We start from the raw sequence: 19,950 nt of genomic DNA, 5'->3' as shown, positions 1-19,950 counted from the left end.
GTCTGGAAGGAGGTGACAGGTAACATCGGCTGCATATTCAAATTCAGCATTTTGTTTTGGGGCATGGATGTGCTGGAGGCAGGTGAAGGAAGGACCTGGAAGTCTGTTTGGGAATGACAGAAAGGTGGAAAGGGCAGCTCCCAGGTGGAGGGCTGCAAGAGTGCTTTATGGCTCCTGGCAGTAGTCAGGCAGAAGAATGAGAGACTAAGACCTAAAGGCTAGAAAGTAGAAAGGGGCTAATCGGGTCTAATGGACTTCAGTCCGGTCTTAATGTACCGTAGTGGTCACCTCCGTCAGTGACTGGGGCAGGGAGCTGAAGTGATCACGGGGGTGGGAGTCAGCTAGTTAAATAAATCCTGGACCCCGCTCTACCACTGTTTGCTATTGGATATTTGACCTTGCTATGTGACCTTGGCTAAGTTACTTGACCTCTTTGATTCTCAGTTTCCTTATCTGTCAAATGGGGAGGGTAACGCGTACCATGTGCTTTGTCCTCAGAACTAGAATCAGTAACGCAAAGCTCCCAGGAGGTTTGCAGTGCAAGACTGTTTGGACTGACCCTTAACCGTTATTGTCACTGAAGGCAAAGAACAACTAACTGCGTTTTATAAATGCTACAAGTAAAAATATTCCTCTCAGTTACTAGAACAGCTCAGTTGATTATAGCTTAATACCCTCGTCTCTCTGGTTACTCACCCTCCACAGTCCTAATGAATGCTGTCACCGTGAGACTTGAAGAAAAGGCAAGACATGGGCTTTGGAGGCAAGATAGCGTATTGAATCATAGCTCCACTCCTCATTATTTAACCTTTGGCTAATTGCTTGTCCTTCCAAAGTTTCTGTTTTCTCAGCTACAGAATGGAGTAATAATACAGTACTTTTGAGAAACGGGTAAGATACGTATATAAAGCCTCCAACATATAGTAGGTACACACTATGTCTCCTGAAAACAAACTATTGTGTTTCTCTGGCTTGCACAGAAAACAGTCCCTTTGAAATAAGTAATTATAGATTATAAATCCAGGGACAGAATTCAATAAACGTCATCACTGGGTCAGTTGAATACTGACATAAAAACAGCAACAAGAACAAAACCTCTTCTTGACATTAATCTCTCATGTATCCCCAAATCATAAACAGATGAATTGTGGATCTAAATGGGAAAAGTAAAATAATAATAATGAAACTACCAACATCAACCAAACAGCTTCATTAGAAGAAAACATAGGGGAACATTATAATGATATTGGAGGAAGCAGAGATTTCTTAAAACAGCTCATCGTAAAGGAAAAAAATGATTCACAGGGCTATATTAAGATAAACTATATCCATCAAAAGATACCATTGAAAGAATAAAACAACAACCCTTCATTAGAGAGTATATTTGCAATGCCTCTGGCCAAAGACTGTATTTATAATATATAAGTAACTCCTACCCTGGTTGGATGCTGGGCTAGTCAGGGGGCCTCTTACACTGCTCTTTAAACCAGAGTAGATGCAATTATCACAATTTTTATTTTTCTTGACAATGTACTCATTAAACTGTTTAATATGTGATTTGTGCCAGGAAGAAAGAAAGAAAGAAAAAAGAAGGTAGGGGAAAGGAAGGAAGGAAAGAAGAGAGAGAAGAGAGAGAAAGAAAGAGATGAAAGAAGAAAGAAAGAAAGAAAGAAAGAAAGAAAGAAAGAAAGAAAGAAAGAAAGAGAAAGAAAGAAAAAAGGAACTACAAAGCGGTAAGAAGAAATCTGATAATCAAAAGGGAAAATAGGCAAACGATATGAACAGGCACTTCATAAAAGAGGACATTCAAAAGACCACGGAGTACATGAAACTCCACTTCATTAGTCATCACGATAATGCCAATTAAAACTCCGATGAACTACATACTTCAGCAGGATGGCTAAAAGAATACAAAACCACAAATCAAAAAGATGGGGACCGCTAAGTATGAGCGAAAGGATGTGGAGCAAGGGAGGCTCTCCTGTGGCAGGAGAGAAAATTGGTGCAGCAAATTCGAAAAACTGAAAGTATGTACTCAAGTAGCTATTCGGTAGAGAAAGAAGCAAAACTGAGCCGCGGTGCGTAGCATGGGAAGTCGCTCCCCCAGGGAGCAGGTGGGGCGTGCCCAGAAGAGGCCACAGGTGGGGCTCTGCCGTGCTCATAACGGGTGCTCTTTATTTTGTATCCGGGTGCTGCTGGTGACGTGTGTGAACTCACCTCGTGAAAATTCATCTTGCCGTGCACTTGGGATCTTTTCAACTTTCTATAGGTCTGTAATACTTCACTAAAGCATTGATTTAAAAAAACTGTCCTTTAAAACAACCAGAACTCTACTATGAAGGCCATAGCCCTTTGCATTTTTATATCACTTTTAAACTTTCTAAAACTCTTCTGTTTGGTGCTGTAATTTGATCTTCACAACTCTTTTGGGGGCTGTGGGTGGGGTTGAGAGGGGATCGTGCATCTCACTTTAATGATAGGAACAACTCGGTTGAGGGAGGGGACGTGACTTACTGCAGGTCACCCGTGAGCTGTCTCATCGCTGGGATTATAACTCGCCCATTGTGAGCTTGCTGGCCAACTCGGGGGGCGGACGTGGGGAGGTGAATTGGAAGTGGCTCTGATGGGGGGTAAGAAAGAGCTATCCACAGATACTGTAAGACCTTCGTTCTATTTCTGACTCAGTCCTCTGAGCCTCTAGATTCTATTCCGAACAGGAAGCCACTTCTGAGCCCCGGGGGGGGGGGTGGCGGGGAGAAAAAAAGCTAAACTAAAAACAACAGAAAAGGTCTGAAGATGCTTATTTTCTGGCCTTACGTCAGCTGAGTGAGTCAACTGCCCTACTTGCTACAAATGCAGAATGACAAACAGGGATGAGAGTGGACATCTGCCTCGTAGTGTCTGTTAGAACGAACCCTGCCCATCACTCACAGCGAAACCCAGCCAGCGGCAAACATCTCCCGGCCCCTCACCCAGACCCTACACCCTTGGGTTGCCACGGGGTTCTGCCTCACAGGCTGCCTTCTTTTTACCCCCATAAATAGAAAAGAAATGCCAAGGGGCGCCTGGGTGGCACAGCGGTTAAGCGTCTGCCTTCGGCTCAGGGCATGATCCCGGCGTTGTGGGATCGAGCCACACATCAGGCTCCTCTGCTATGAGCCTGCTTCTTCCTCTCCCACTCCCCCTGCTTGTGTTCCCTCTCTCACTGGCTGTCTCTATCTCTGTCAGATAAATAAATAAAATCTTAAAAAAAAAAAAAAAAAGAAAAGAAAAGAAATGCCAAAGACATTCTTAGTTAAAAGCTTCATTGCCCCGTGCTGGGGAGGGCACTTGTAGGCTTCTGTGACTGACAGTCAGCTGCCCTGAGCCAGCCTGGGGTTATCTGTGGGTTTGTACCTCTTCTGTAATAGGACAGTTTAATACACATTCAGAATAGGTCTTTGTCACCAAATTGCTATCCTCCCCCCACAAACACATACACACACACACAAAAATGAGTAGGTCAGGGACTATCAAAGTAGCAATTTACTCCAGGGAGAGCTGTCTGTGGGTTTAGAGTGACAGATTTTCAGAGTCCCGGAGCTGAATGATGCTTAGACCAGACCGGGTCCACGGGAAACAGAGCCCAGACAGGTTGTGGGCCTTGCTTGAAGTCCCACAAGCAGCAGACGCTCAGAGCCAGAATCATCCCCTTGAAGAAGCACTGCCAGAACGGTACCATTTTACCTGGGGTGAGTATGCACGGGGGAGAGGAAATAGTCACACTTCTCAAGGATTACTGGACACTGGACCTGAACGGATACTAATTCCCGGAGACAAAAATGTCTGCGGTCCACCAGTCAGAATAAGTGCTCATGGAGGTCAAGTAATCAATGGAGTTTGAGCTTGGTCTGTCTCACAGTGGGTCCAGGGGTTATTTCCGATAGTTATTTTCCTGATTCTAGAACACATACTTGGAATTATTCCATAACTGAAATACGCAGCAACTGCCAGGATCCTCTTCCTTCCCGCTTCCAATACCCACACTACACACGGCCCAAATAATGAGCTCATATTATGGAACATTCTCTCCCTTTAACCAGCTTCCAGGAAAACAAGACAACAATAACAAATTATGCACCTATGTTGAAACATATAGCAAGGGGAGGGAAACTTAAGATAAATACGCTGAACAACAATCTTGATTGACAAAGGTTCCAAAGGGCAATTTTGTATTACAAAACATTTCTTCACAAGGTCTCTGAAGAATGCACCTCTTCTTTCTACTAAAATGTATTACACTGCAAAAAATAAACAAAACCCGCTATGTACAACAGGTAGCTCACAGATCCTCTCAGAGACGGATCTATATTCCCTTCCCTTGAAATCTCGGAGGATTCTACCCCTTTTTTGACCAATCCAAGAAGGCAGAAGCAATTCACCCAGTTTATGGACTCCGATCTCAAGAAACTTGCAGCTTTTACTTCCTGTTCTTGGAAAACTCCCTCTAGGAGCTGAGACCACTTACCAGCATTCTGACCACCGCACGGCAGCGATCACAGGGAGAAACCCTGGGGAGGGAGAGTGCGCAGCCGAGTCCAGCCTCTGGCCATCTCTTCCAAGGCACCAGACATGGGAGTGAAGCTTCTTGGAACCTCCGGCCCCACCCAGCTACCAGGTGAATTCCAGCCGGTGACTTCAAGTCAACTCCACGTGAAACAGAGGAAGTGCTCAGCCAGTTCGGGCACAAATTCCTGACCCGGAGATCATAAGCATAATATGATGGTTGGTGCGTTAAGCCCCTAAGTTTGGGTCAACTACTTATATAGCGATAGATATTCACACTACTCTATACCATGAGCCCCAAAGAGAACTGAGACGATCTCTTCTCAATTCCATTTCTACCAGCCTGTGTTACTGTACTAGGCAGAATTCTAAATATGGCCCTTCGTTCCCCAAGATTCCAGGCACCAATCCCCAGGACCTGTGAAAACAATAAGATATCTCTCCCATGATTGTGTTCTGTTACTGGGCACCGTTGACCTAAAGAAAGGTAGATTATCTAGGTGTGCCTCATCTAATCAGGCGTGCCCCTTTACAAGCAGAGAGCTTTGTCTGGCTACTAGCAGAACGAGAGCTCTGAGGTCTGCAGCACCGGAAGGATCCTCTGCACCTTGGTTCCTTTGAAGATGGCAGAGTCCACGTGCAGGGAGCTAAGAGCAGACCCTGGCCAACAACCAGCAAGGAAATCATGACCTCAGTCGCCAACCACAAGGCAGTGCATTCTGTCCACAACCTGCATGAGCTGGGAAGTGGGTTCTGCCCCAGAACGTCCCCATCTTTATTTCTGCCTGTGAGGTGCAGGCAAGAGACCCAGCTGTACCCCGCCCAGACTCCTGACCCAAGAAACTGTGACATAATAAAGATCTGTTGCTTTAAAGCCTCCAAATGTGTGGTACTTTGTTACACAGCAACACCAAACTAATACAAGCTTCTCTGGCCAACACACTTCTCCATTTGGTTTCGTTTTACTCTTTCATAAAATGACAGGAAGACATCAGCTGATCGTTCAGATTCCCTGATGGTGATGAGATTTTGTGATTGCGTAATTTTAGGTCATTTACCTTTCTGAGCCTCAAATTCCTAAGGTAAAGCTCCCCTGGTCTCGTCTACCACTCCACCACTACCCTTTGCATAGTTCCCAGCACCCAGTCGGCACTCGCTAAATATTCATTGGATGAAGGAATGAACAGATGAATAAATGAAGATTAATGTAAATAGTCTTTGACAAGAACAAAGAACTATGTCTATGTAGGATGGCAACAGAAGGAGTATTATTTCAGGATGTTGGGCCAGTCCTGACTTCCTGTGAGCCTCAGTTTTCTTACCTGTAAATGGGGAGACTAATCCTTGCTCTAGCTCCCCGACAGGTTATTATGTATAAGGATCAAGTCAAATCACTAACGGGAAAGCCCTCTGCAAAGTAAAATAACCTGCACATAAGGTATTTGTCTTAGTTCACTTTGAAAGGTTAGGAATGTCCCTAAGCCCAAAGGGGTAAATTTATTCTCTAATTATACCCGAAACCGAGTACCTTCCTGCTGTTGCTTTGGCTGCTGCTGGCGGGCAGTCGTGCCACTTCTCAGCAGGCGCAGTACCTGCTGGGATGCAAAGGATTAGCACCTGCTTCCGCAGAAGGTGTTAGAAACTCGAGTCAAAGGAGACAAGCTGGAGGATGAGGATCTGCTGACAGGAGGGGTATCTGTGGTCACCACACCAAATAATCTGTTTCCCTACCTCTTAATCTGGTGTAAGGCACTCTTCCCTGGCTGTGGACTGAGGAACCCAATCTCTTGAAAAACTTCAAGAAGAAAGGGTTCTATGGCCAAAAAGTTTGAGAAACTATAGGCACATAACCCTATCTCTATTTAGGGTTTTTTTTTTTTTTAATTCAACATTTTCTAAATGTTTTCAGTCAAAGACATCACTTCATTTCCCCCAACACACACACACACACACACACACACACACACACACACACACACACACACATCACAATATCCTGTAGGATTCATTTAGGGGAATTCATTTTTGCTTAGTTTCTACTGAGTGAGGGGACACTGTGTTTACATCAGTGAGGGCAATGCTCTAATCCAAGGTTCGCGTGGTCCCCAGACCAGCAATATCACTATCATCAGGGACCTAGGAACCTGCTGAATCAGAAACGCTGGGGGTGGGGCCCAGCAATCTATTTTCAAAAACCCTCAAGGTGATCGGGAAGCCCACTGCAGTTTGAGAGCCACTGCTGTGGTCCACAGATCAGTGGTAGAGCTCATGTCAACACAGGGAAGAAATACTGGATCCTTTTACAGGGAGAGAGATTCCATTGACTCTCTAGCTCATACTTCAAATGGCTAGCAGAGAACATTGACTAAACCACAGCATTCCTTCTAATTTTTTTCTCCCAATAACTACTCATCAGCTAACTGATAATATACAAATTTATAGTTAAGTATTCAATTCCTCCATAGTTTCATCTCAACATACAGGTCTAATCTTATTCAGTAACAGTTAAGACAAATACACTAAGAGTTACTGTTTATTGACCACCTACTATACGCTAAGAACACTGCATATATATCTTGGGTAATCTTTACAATAACTTGGTGGGGAACGTCCTGTTTTTCTCCTCATTTTACAGATGATGGCGCTTAGGACCAGAAGACACTGAGCGCACAGCTCACCCCAGGATTGAACGCCGGACTGTCTGGTTCCAAAGCCCATGCACTCATGTTCTTTTTTTTCCCTGCGCTCCCTGTTTTCTGATTCCCCACTCTGGATGAAATTAATCTTACAGTCAATTCTTGATATGTTGTTTTCTGGAATAGAAAACCATTCTCTCCACCCCAAGTGCAAAGCATGATCATCCTGCAACTTCCATCTCAAAAGCTCCCTCAGCAAGCACTGTATCGCTGGGGGCCAGGCAACTTTATCCGTCACTGCGGGCTGGGGAGATACACTGGTCACTGCCCTCATGCAATCTGTGGTCAAGACGGGGAAGTCTGGGATGAAACACACAATTGCAAATGAGCCAAGGGTTGGAAAAAACTGCCATGCGGGATGTAGTAAAGACATCCCGTAGGACATCGCAAACTGGTTCAGTGTGTCCGGGCAATCATCCCTAAGAAATGGGGGTTTGATCTGAAAGTTAAAGGATGAATAGATTAATCCAGGCAAAGAGGCAAGGGGATTCTCCAGTCTTCCCCAGTAGGAACGTATTTCTCTCCCTTCTTACCTCTACTGCTGCTCAAATTCTGTTTTTACAATGGGAACCATAACAGAATCTACTTCGTCGGCTTGTTGTAAGGATTCAATGAGTAAATGTACGTAAGGCACTTAAAACCGTGCCTGGTATATATGTGAACTCATATTACCATTACCTTTTTTTCTTATGGTATGGCCTTCTGCAAGTTGTCCAGCTAGCCGTGGCAAGTTAGTAGGAATAAGAGCTGCTGTCTCAGGACAAGCTCGTGTAATTGACCTCCACGTGGGTGACTCGCCACACAGCTGACACTCTCCCTGCCCTCCGATCAATGTGTGATGCTCACTGAATGCTCATGACTGGTTGGTTACGCATCGACAAAGCCCACGTGCCTCCTTTCCTTCCAAGTAACGAGCACCCTTGTTCCCACATCTGCTTGTGCCAGTTGTATTTGCTATGATAATATCATGGAAATCAAAGTCAAATAAATCAATTAAATATGAGCTGTCTTTTTCTGTGGAAACTAATTTGAATTCTATGAACAAATTCTAGAAAGACATTTGCTGGGGGAAAAAAATGTCATCGACTGAAATAAAGGGGAAGTACCTGAAAATGATTAGGAGGGGACATGAAAATCTACAAATGTTTAGATTGTTTCCTAAGAGTTTTTAAACTGTTGCTCCACTTTGAATAAACTGAAGTTGGAAATGTTATACAATGACGGGTGTGGTTTATGCAAGAAAGCCAGCAAAATGTCAAACAGAATATACCAGCACCCTCAAAAAAGATTCTGGCCCTACTTCAAAAGGCTGGCCAAGGAATATGCATGTATATATTTTAAGTTAAAATAAAATGTGTTTAGATATGTGCGGCATGTATATACATTTTAGGATTCCCTATTTTTAACTTAACTTCTGCAATTAGCTGACAAATTATTGGTCTCTAATTTTGCCTGATAAGGAACCGTGGGCTTTGACATCTTACTATAGGCTAAAAGTGGCGTACATGGTCTTTTATGGATTTTCCAACCTTAGGTATTATTTTTATCTCTACCATACCAATTAGAAAAGTGAAGCTCAGAAACCTGATACTGTGCCAAGTTTACATTGTTAGTAATTGCACCTTCTTCTTGGCCTGTCGGACTCCAGAGCGTGAAGTCTCAGGTATCTTAAATCCCACTGCCTCTCTACTGGACTGTTACGTGCGGTTGGGCTCACGCTTTGTCTTCTCCAGTGGAAACATCCATTTCTTGGAGGCAGAAACAGTGTCCTCATCACATATCTAAGGTCGACTACCCCTGTGCTCTTGATTACGTTAAAATTGTACCTGCACATTTCTTTATAAGTTACAAAGAGTTTTCACATATATCGTATAAATTGACTGGGACGTCAACTCTACAGGGTAGCTATTCTTATCATCCTGAGGGTACAGATGAGGAAACAGAGGGCTCGGGCAGGTTTAGAGATTTGTGGAGGTCACACATGTAATAAGTAGCAGAGAAGAGACTGTTTCAGTCTAATAAACTGAACCTAACTTCAGTTCAATAAAATATAAGAAGCCCTATCCCTCTGCCCCACTGCAGGAGTCTATGGAGATTAAATCCCGAGGCAAGTAAGTATAGGGCTCAGAGAGAAGAATCAAAACCAGTGTGGATATGGAGGGTCCTCATAATAGGGCTAACGATTATCTTGGGAGCCAGAATCTTTCCATAGACACCAATTAAACACCGTGTGGAGCAGGAAATATGTTAAAAGCTGACATGGGTTCAGAAGGTATGGCCCCAGGACTGGAGCCTGAGGTGGACGCCCCCAAGAGATTCTCATCTCAACAATGCATAATTACATTGTGCTTGGCGAGGGCCCAGACTGCTGGGTCAAGGCCATGTGAATATGAGAAGTAAAAATAAACCAAAGACCAAGAGTCATTGGAAAATGCCAATAATTATACTGCCTGCCCTCAAGTTAAAGTGCCATGGATCTGCTTTGCCTTAATAATAGTCTAACCTCTACAAAAATCAGGGGACAGCATGCAGCAAAGAAACACCAATCACACTGACATGAAGAACCCACTCAGCGCTAGGGATTTTTCTTCATCTCATTGAATTTCATACACTCTGGAAAGTGCCTATTTTTGTCCCCCTTTTGTTTCTTTGTTTCTTTTTTCTCTTTTTCTTCTACTAGGGTACCTTTCACAAAGTCACATATGTAGCAAGAGATACTTTCAGGATCCGGATCCAGGTCAGCTGAAGACAGTCTCCATCTACAGTTTCCATCTGACCATACAGCTTGGACTGTCACAGTCTGAGGGCCTCAGTTTTAATCCTGGTGTAGTCACAGATTCCCTGAGTGACCTTAGACAAGTCACTTCACCACCACCCCCGCCTCAGTTTCTTCACTTATGAATGAGGAAGACAATCTAACCATACACAGTATATGTGGAAAAATCATTAAATTATTTACATGGTCACGGGACACAATTGTAAAATATTATGTCGCCATGCCTTTGGGACCCCATTCCAAGTAGAAAATAATTTATTTGTCCATTCAGTGAACAAAGTTTTTTGACTAGCAACTGTGTGCCGATTACCATGCTAGGAAGTTAGGGTGTTAAAGTGGTCAATAACATGGGTACAGGGGCACCTGGGTGGCTCAGTCGTTAAGCGTCTGCCTTCAGCTCAGGGCGTGATCCCGGCGTTCTGGGATCGAGCCCCGCATCAGCCTCTTCTGCTGGGAGCCTGCTTCTTCCTCTCCCATTCCCCCTGCTTGTGTTCCCTCTCTCGCTGGCTTTCTCTCTCTCTGTGTCAAATAAATAAATAAAATCTTTAAAAAAAAAAAAAAAGAACGTGGATACAGACACATCAGCCCAGAGCTGATGGTCTCATAAGACAGACAGGCATGAATAAACAGATAGGCAAAGGTATTATAGTAAACTGAGGTTGGGGGCTTTATTTGGGAAGTCGGGATGTTAGGAAAGCATATCAAACAGGTCCTGACACCTTTCAGTGCAAGGAACACAGCCTTTGGAGCTGAGATCTGAAAGACAACGCAAAAGCTACTGCAGTAGAGGAAAAGGAGAGAACATTCCAGATAGAGGGAAGAGCCTGTGTGAAGCCCTGCAGAGTGGGAAGAAGCATGTGCATTTAGTGAAATGAGAGATCGGGGGGTCGCAGCCCTGACAGCCAAGAAGAGGCATGCAGCAGAGAGGGAGGAAGTAGGCAGGCGCCAGATCGTGGCAGACCTCTAGGTCAGCTTAAGATTTTGCTCTTCCTCCTAAGAGCAGTGATTAGTTACCGAAGGCTTTAAGCAGGGATGCAGCAAGATGGAATTTGCTTCTTAAGTAATAATTCTGACCGCCTCATGGAACATAGATTGGAAAGTGGGTACAACAGACTCTGGGAGACACAGTTAAAAGGCCATTGTAGGGGCACCTGGGTGGCTCCATCGGCTAAGCATCTGCCTTCAGCTCAGGTCATGATCCCAGAGTCCTCAGTTTGGGCCCTGCATCAGCTCCATGCTCAGTGGGGAACCTACTTTTCCCTCTCCCTCTGCCGCTCCCCCTGCTTGTGCTTTCTCTCTCTCCCACTCTCTGTCAAATAAATAAATAAAATCTTAAAAAAAAAAAAGCCATTGTAATTTGGGCCACTCATTAAAACTGACTAAGATTTAATTACTGACCTTATATTCATATTTCGGAGTTCAACTGTGATTCTCTCTGAGTGATATTTCTCCTACGGTTGGGCAAGACCTCAACGTAATGGAGTCCAGTTGTTTTCAAATTGTTTAAGGAAAAAGGATCCCCTTATTTTCCCAAGCGAGTTCTAATTCAGACTTCCCATAAAGAAAATGGATGAAGAGCTGCTCTGGGGAAAGCTGAGGTGTCATCATTCACTACCCAGCCTGCACCTGCCCCCCCCCCCAAGGCACACATTCTGCACCCGGTGTCCCCTGGAACACCCGCTAGAGACCCGCTATGGATTTAATGTGGCCCACGCAGGACAGAGCCGCGATCTGAACTCAGGTCCTCTGGTTCAAAGCTGTGTCCTTTTCAAAAGCACACCCTGCCACTAAATAATGATGTTTTGAAGACAAAGGCCCTATTGCTTGTTTCTTTAGGTGCCTTCCAGAGTCTGGTGTTGGGCTGGGAGGTTAGGTGGTCATTCAGTGTTTACAGAATTGCACAGAAGCCTGCTGAATTTGGCACTGGCCACACTGATTCTCTGCTGCTTTATTCTCCCCCTTGCCCCTTCCCTCCTTTCCTTCCTACCTTCCCCCATTTTCCCCCTTTCTCCCTCCCTCCCTCCATCCGTCTGTCCTCAGTCCCTTCTTTGCAAGGAGAGTGGGGTGATTTCCATCACCATGCAGTTTGTGGTCTAAGCAGGTGATTTGAACGCACTGGACCATCATCCTTGGAAACAGGAGGAAGAGCTTAAAGGTTATAGGAAAGGACTGCCAACATTTGAATCCTGCCTCTTGCCTGCCGTGTGATTTCCAGCAAGTCAATTAACATCTCTGTGCCTTAACTTCCCTACTCATAGAATGGGATGATTTACTGTTGCCAGATAAGGACATCTGCCTGGGCTCCAGAGTTGATGATTCAGGATTCCACAGCTGGGGCCATGTCCTAAATCTCAGCACACTACACTCCAGCCTATAAAATTCTAATCCCTATCCATCACCACCCCTATGACCTTAGTGAGGTCATCATGCACTCAAACCACGGTGCCCTAACCAAGCACGGCTGCCTGTCTTTGCCGCTGCACACTGCTCAGAGCCTGCCCTCAGCCCTTGACCAGCAAGGCCACCAATGGGACCGCGAGACAATTCCAGTCCTGCCGCTTACCTGCCCAGTGACCTTGAGCAAGTTAATTACATCTCTGCCTCCTCAGTTCCCTCATCTGTAAGTCAAATCAAATGGCATCAACCTTGTAGAGATAGTGTGAGGACTAGATGAGATATATCTATATCTATCTATATCTATATCTATATCTATATCTATCTATATATCTATCTATATCTATCTATATCTATATCTATATCTATATCTATATCTATATCTATATCTATATCTATATCTATCTATATATCTACCTATCTATCTATATCTATATCTATATCTATCCATCATTACCAACACTTAGACTTCCTGAGTATTACCACGGGCTAAGTAACTCACATGCAAAATATCGGTGCCTGGTAAAAATAACAGGAAGGAAAATAGCTGACGTGTATTGAGTGTTTCCATGTGCCGGGCACTGTTCTAAGCATTTTATGTGGAATAAAGCATCTAATCTTCAAAACAGCTTTAGAAGGTTGGTGCTATTATTAGCCCCATTTTACACATGAGAAAGTTGAGGCCCAAAGCCAGTGCTAACTTCCCCAGGGTTACAGGATAAGCCCGCTGACCAACCTGGGCTTTGAACCCAGGCAGTCTGACTCTGGAATCTTTACACTTACCAGCTTTCCTGTTTGTTATAATAGCTGCTCGGTAAGAAGCTGTTATGTTTTATAATGAATCTTGTTTGCCCTACAGATAAGATGGGCACCTCTAGCTCTATTTATACTCAATTTATCCTGTAATACCTAATCTCCAAAAAAAGATTCCCTCTGCCCCCAGAGACCCACACCGCCCAATAGTCACTCCCTTGGCTGAATCCGGGCTGGACTTCGGCCCATAGAATATGGTGGAGGGGACTCTGTCTCACATCCAGAGCTGAAACAGAAGATTTCGTACAGCTTCCTTGTGGTCTGAAGGTGCTGTCGTGCTGCCAGAAGCCCGGGCCACATGGACAGGGCACGTGTAGGCAGTCTGCCCGGCAGCCTCAGCTGAGCTCCCAGCCGAGAGCCAGCAGCCGGCCAGCCGTGGGCGTGAGTCATCTTGGACGTCCAGCCCAGTCCAGCCCTCGGAGGAGCCCAGCCCCGGCCAACTTGAGAGACCCCCCGGCTGTGCCCCCGTCAACCTACGGAATCACGAGAGTTGATAATAAAGTGTTGTTTTGAGCCCCTGAGTCTTGGGGTGAGTTCCCTGGCAGCAAATGAAAAGCAGAATGCCCCTTTCGCCTTCCAGCCCAGTGTTAAGGTTCCAGGGTGCCTTAAAACTAAGCCCCAATTATCTAGACTTGACCTACCACTTAATTTTATAGGCAAACACCTCTTTGAAGTAACAGTATAATAATTAACATTTATTGACCTTGGGTATATTATTAAGCTCTCTGTGCCTCAATTCCTTTACCTGTAGAATTGAAATAGTAAGATAGTGAAAGTACCTAGTTCCTAAGGTTGCAGTGAGGAGGAAATGAGCTAATTCATATAAGGTGCTTAGAACAGTGCCTGGCCTTTAGAATATAAATATGTAGTGAGAGCACCTTCTTTCCCTCCCCCCGGCCCCTCTCTTAACGGAATCAGGCATGTTATAGGTTTTTAAAAATTTTTTCAATCTTAGTCCTCATACTTAATCCGAAGGCAAGTGTTATTAACCCACGTTGCCGGGAGGTGCAGGGACTTACAGAGAGCCTCGTGGCTGGTGAATGATGGAGCCAGGATGTGGACCCAGTCCGTGTGGGTTAAAGCCCCGTGCTCTTTCCCTCTCCCGCCCCTGCCCGGACACCACCACCCCTCCACGATGCATGTAAAAATCCCTGTGACACAGGGGAGCGATGGCATCTGGTGGACTCCTCTCCCCTGGAGCCCAGCTCACAGACAAATTACAGCAGAGCAATGGCCTCATTTGCAAATTCCAGCTCGCTCAGCTCAGGTGGCCCCAGGTCCCCTGTGTTAGCACCTTTGTCTGACACCGCTCCATGGCGGGGAGGTGCCCTGCCTGCTGGTGTGAGAAACACTCATTAAAGGCTCCGATTCGGATGTCAGGAAGCAGCTCACAGCCAGCCAGGAGGTTCAGCTCTCCTGGGAAGGCTTCAGAGGAATCCACGCGGAGCCGAGTTTCTGCGCCTGGCACCCCCCAGTACCCAGCATTCAATACTTGTTAAATGAACATAATTGACTGACTTGCCAAGGTGGAGTTCTAGACATCCTCTCCAGGTGAGTAGAGGAGGGATGCTGTGATTAGGGCAAGTTTTCTCATCTCAGGAGGAAAGAAGGCAACACTGCGAGTTCTTTGTTTGAAGGTGCTGGTGGCAGCGGGACATTTCTAGCCCGACAGCTTGCACGGGAAGAGATGTGGACATCTGCACTCAGCATAGGGAAGTGATTTGCGGAAGGTCACACAGCTTGCTAATGGGAAGGCATGATCTCCGTCTAGCCCCCGATTCTGTTTGGTGTTCTTCCCATCCCTGCGCTTCCCTCTCTGAGGAGAGAAAGCGACTTTGAAGAGGTAATTAAGGTAAAATTAGGTCACCGAGGTGAGCCCCAACCCAGTCGGACTGGTGTCCTTATAAGAAGAGATCGGGACACAGAGATGCACAAAGGGAACGCCACGTGAGGACACAAGGAGAAGGCGACCATGTACAACCACAGAGAGAGGACTGAGAAGAAACCAACTCTGCTGACACATCAGTCTCAGACTTCCAGCCTCCAGAACTGTGAGAACATACATTTCTGGGGTCTAAACCACTCAGGCTGTGCTACTTGGCTACGGCAGCCCAGCCAAGCTAATATTATATATATATATGGAGCTTTTCATGATTGCTAACAGAACCCCCCCCTCCGGAAAGACATGGTTCACAGCACTGTTTACTGTGCTCATTTCCGAACCCCCCCCCCCCCCCGTGCCCGAGGCAGGACCGGTGACAGAAGCCTAGATGGAATCTCCTTTAGGCACTCGCTCATGGTGGCGGTTTGGGCACTGGCTGCAGATGACAAGGAAGCCACTTTGTGACTGGACCGCTGTCCTGCAACAAGTGAGGGCAGAGCAAATTCTCTGTGGTTCCTCAGCAAGGTGCAGAGCCATGCGTTCAGAGTTGGAAGGAATGGGAAAAACAGAGATAAGCACAGGCAAGCGTGTAAGGAGGAGACTTCATAGTGGAGAAATTGGGAAGACAGGCAGGGGGCTTTAATGTAATGTGGACTTAAGGAGTCTTCTGTATTGGCTAGTGCAATCAGGAAAGACTTCATGGAGGAGGCGGCATTTGATCCGAGTCTGAAAAAATCAGAGGAAAACGAGCAGGTGCACAGAGGTGGTTGGGATGAGGGAGATGCTTCGGGGAGCGTAGTGGTCTTTAATCTCTGAGCGCCTGTACAGCAGGCTGATGGAGAACACAGTACGTAGAACCATAGAGCTGGGGGATCTGTTCGCCCCTTTTTTGGAGAAGGATAATTCTTTGTTGTGGGACTGCCCCTTGCAGTAGCACCCCCACATCCATTATCATACTCCACAATGTCTTCAGACATTTCTAACTGTTCCCCGGGGGCACAGTCATCTCCTGCGGAGAACGGCTGGTGCACTCTTGTCCTGCAGTTCGGGACCTCTAAGCTCGTTTGATCTGCACAATGGGCGAGCAATCACATATATAAACATGTGGCTGGCAGCGAATCTGTTAAGTAAATGTGACTTAGCCTTACTCTTCTATTTAGTTTTTTAAAGATGGATTTATTTGAGAGAGAGAGAGAAAGAGAGCGAGCACGGAAAGGGGCAGAGGGAGAGACTCCCACTGAGGGCAGAGCCCAGCTCAGGGCTTCATCTCAGAGGCCGGGAGATCAGGACCTGAGCAGAAACCCGCGAGTGAGACGCTGAGCTGACTGAGCCACCCGGATGCCCCTTAGCCTTGCTCTTTTACAGAGTGGATCTCTTCTCCCTGAATAAAGCTGAACGCAAACCGCCCACGTAGGCATGAGTAGAGGCCCAGCTGCACTGGCTGAACTGTGTGCGCAGCCCCCAAGCCCGCCCTCGTGGGACCGTTAGAGGGAGCCTACAGAAAGGCCCAGATGCAGCTTATCCATGCCCTGCGAGAATGGAGTCTGAGAGGCCTGGATTTTAATCCTGGCTCCCTCCTTAGGGGTTCCAGGGAGAGTAAATAAGCGCAAAGGTCTGTGAAGACCTGGGAGCTTCAGCCCCGTCTGCCCTGAGGGAGGCAAGTGAGGCGTGCAGACATTTACGGAGGCTCCCACTCTCAGGTGAGAACCTTGCACTCCCATGATGACTCGGCCAGGGAGTACCTCCTTAAACAGTTCAAGGTCTGTGCCTCGTTTGGTTCGCTGACGCCAGGCCCTGATCAAAGACTCTCCAAAAGTAGCTGAGGGATGAGTTAACCCAGTTTCTTCACCATGAAAGACGGGGATGCTAAAAATCTGCTTTGTCGAGTAAAATTAAGTAGATAATACGTTGTAAGCAACCAGAATAATGTCACATGGCAATCAGGGCTATTGTCGGCTCCCTTCCACAGTCCGATGGATCAGACCAGACAGAACGCAGAGGCTGAAAGGTCAGGACATATTCAGGAAACAGTGAGAAATCCAAGCACAGCCAGCACAGTAGCAGAGAAGCGAGACGATCCAGAAAACAGCGGGTCTGGACCGCACAAGGCCTGGCACGCCACCGACAAGGGCATCATCGGCCGGGCATCCCCCGGGGCAACAGTGAAGGAAGCTAGACGCTAGCACTGGTCTGGGCCGCAGCGGCGGCTGGTGGGGGCCGCACTTACCTCTCCCGGGGCAGCTGGTGGTTGGGGTTGTGCCGGCAGCGCACGCTGAGGCCGAAGAGCTTGCGGGCCGTGCGCTGGATCTTCTGCCTCTGGGCCTCGGTGGCGCTCTGCAGAAGCTTGTACCGGTTCTGCAGGTCCCAGTCGTTGCCCCAGTGCTGATGGATGCTCCCGATGGTCAGGAAGTGGTTGCTGGGGAGACGCTTCATGAAGGATTTAAACTCGTCTGGCAGGAGACAAAGGGCAGAGAGAAGGGCTGAGCGCCGCAGCCCCCATCGGAGCGCCACAGCCCCCATCTGAGCTTGCCTCGCACGCTTCGCCCCACCGACCAACCCAGCAGGCTTGCAGATACAACGTCCTCCTTCGAGGCCCACGAACGCTGCCCCGGCCTGCTCTGCTCTGACCACGCCATGCAAGGGCCACCGCACTTTCAGGGACGGTCCGTTTCCTTTGCCGCCACGGGAGTGAAACGTGCAGCCTGCGTCCCCACGGGAAACCGGGCTTCCCAAACTTCGGTCATCTGAGTGCCAGCTTGGTAACGATAGTCACATCCCACGTGTACTTCTACTTGATATTTTCTTGGAATCAATTAAACCACTTTTTAAAAATCCAATTCTGCATTAGAAAACCTCCCTCACGTGCCTTCAACAGAATGGGAGCTATAAAAATAAAGCTGGACTCATTGAACATAATAAAAATAAAATAAAATAAAGTTTTAAAAAATAAAGCTGGAGACGCAAATACAATGTAAACTGTGTTAACAGATCCTGGACCGATACCGTTGCCAGGTAAACGCTCAAACCCTTGCTCCTGCTCTCATGGAGACATCCGGGAAGGTCGTGAGTGATAGACAAGTGCTAAAGGTGTATTAGCACCAACTCGAAAGTTCTCTTTGGTGTCATCTGCAGGGTTGAGGGGGAACGGAGGTGGGTCAACCTCCCCACAGTGCGATCCAGTCCCACTGGAGGTTGTGTACCCTTTCACGTAATGTCCCATTTGGGGGACACCCACACTGAAGAGACGGGGGCAAATCTTGGGTCCCCGGGGCGAAGTTTTCTGCCTCAGGGTGTGGTTCTGTGTTTCAGAGTTTCAGTATTTGCTACTACTTGACACGGCCTTAGAGATTCTCTAGGCCAGTTTTCTGGTTCTGCCTAGAGGGAAACTGAGGCCCAGAGTGGGGAAATAATTTTCTGAAGGTAGAACAGCCTGGGAGTGACAAGAGGCAGGACTCAAATCTGAGCTGTTGTTTTTTTTTAATATAATATTCACCCCTGCCATCCCTCCCCCCACTATTGGGAAAAGAATTAAGAGGTTGATCATATTGTAGGAAAAAAAAACCAACTAAATGCTTGGGGAGATATATATATATATATATATATATATACACATAAATTTGCAGCTTAGTACTTTCAGTTCGTGTTATAAAACCTACAAGGAAATTTCAGGTCCATTAGGCATTCATTTTATTTTTAAAAATGCCTACATAGCTTTCAATCAGCACCACACTCAGTCTGGAACACCTAACCCATATAAGTGATTTCACAGCAAACCTATGAGGTGGGTACTTTCAGTGCCTCCTTTTATAGAAACTAGGACACAGAGAAGTCAGTTAACTTCCCAAGGTCACACAGCTAGTAAATGGTAGAATTAGAACTCTAGCCAGGCTCTGAATCTTATTCTCTTACTCAACATTATACACTTACTCTGAACACATAAGGAGGACCAGTATATTGGGATAAAAATAAGTAAAAGGTGCTGAAAACAGGATTCTTGGAATCCCACGAAACTTCCAGCACGTCTTTATTGACAGTCGGACATGCAGGAGACCAAACCACATCTCGGCCCCTGAGCAGCTGTACGACCATCATGCTTTCAATACCTCAGTTTCCCCATATGTCAAACAGGCAACCTGGCACCCCGTGCAAATCTTGAGAGAGTGACATCTGACTGCATCTGCCTAAATAGTTCTCGACGTACAGGAAGTGCTCAGGGGATACGTGACAGCGTAGGATTGGAAGGATATCAGACGACCGTGCTGACTGATTCATTCGGGGAGCTGGCTGGAGGCAGGGGGCTGGCCCTAATGACTCTGTGCTCTTTGGCTGCCCACCCCACCCCGGGGAAGTTATGCCTCCTGTGCAAGGCTCTGTGGACCTGGAAGGACGCAACAGTCGTTTCAGTGAACCTGAATCTGGGTCAGATAGGGATATACGATTTAAAAGTTAAAATGATTTCATTTTCTTGACTCAAAGTACACCGGTTCCCTCCCAATAATGGAGGTGTAGACACAGCCCCATTTGGCTGTGTAAACTGAGTTGGTTCTATTTGACTACCAGCACTCCGACGGTGAAGGAATCACTGGCTTTCCCCTTTTGGCGGGTCATTAATCCCTCCAAAGTGCCTGGTTGGCTGGGGCATTAAGGCCATTGCCTGAAATGAAAAGGAGGAAAACACACATGCACAAGCCACATATACATGTGGAGATGGGTGGATTCGTCTTAATGGGTAAAACCATTCCAAATGGACAAACACAAGCTATCTGGAGCGAGTATGTGCTCTTGTGGGGGAGAAAGTGCCACGGATTTCGTTTCCGTGGCCTATTAGCTACTCTGCAGCATCT

General features: G+C 46.5%; 1 protein-coding gene across 1 annotated transcript in view; it reads right to left on the bottom strand.

Moving 5' to 3' along the window:
• The window catches only part of BRINP1 (BMP/retinoic acid inducible neural specific 1), a 171,524-nt gene that overhangs the window by 8,021 nt on the left and 143,553 nt on the right, over positions 1-19,950 (bottom strand). The window contains exon 7 of the mRNA XM_045791189.2: positions 17,334-17,556. Within this exon, the coding sequence (XP_045647145.1) occupies positions 17,334-17,556 (223 nt within the window). The remainder of the gene's footprint in view (positions 1-17,333; positions 17,557-19,950) is intronic.

The sequence above is a fragment of the Ursus americanus genome, chromosome 18 (assembly GCF_024610735.1).
Source record: "Ursus americanus isolate L20-20 chromosome 18, mUrsAme1.1.p, whole genome shotgun sequence".
Classification (NCBI taxonomy): Eukaryota; Metazoa; Chordata; class Mammalia; order Carnivora; family Ursidae; genus Ursus; species Ursus americanus.
The sequence above is the reverse complement of the archived record's forward strand: the minus strand, read 5'-3'. Positions and strand labels throughout refer to the sequence as shown.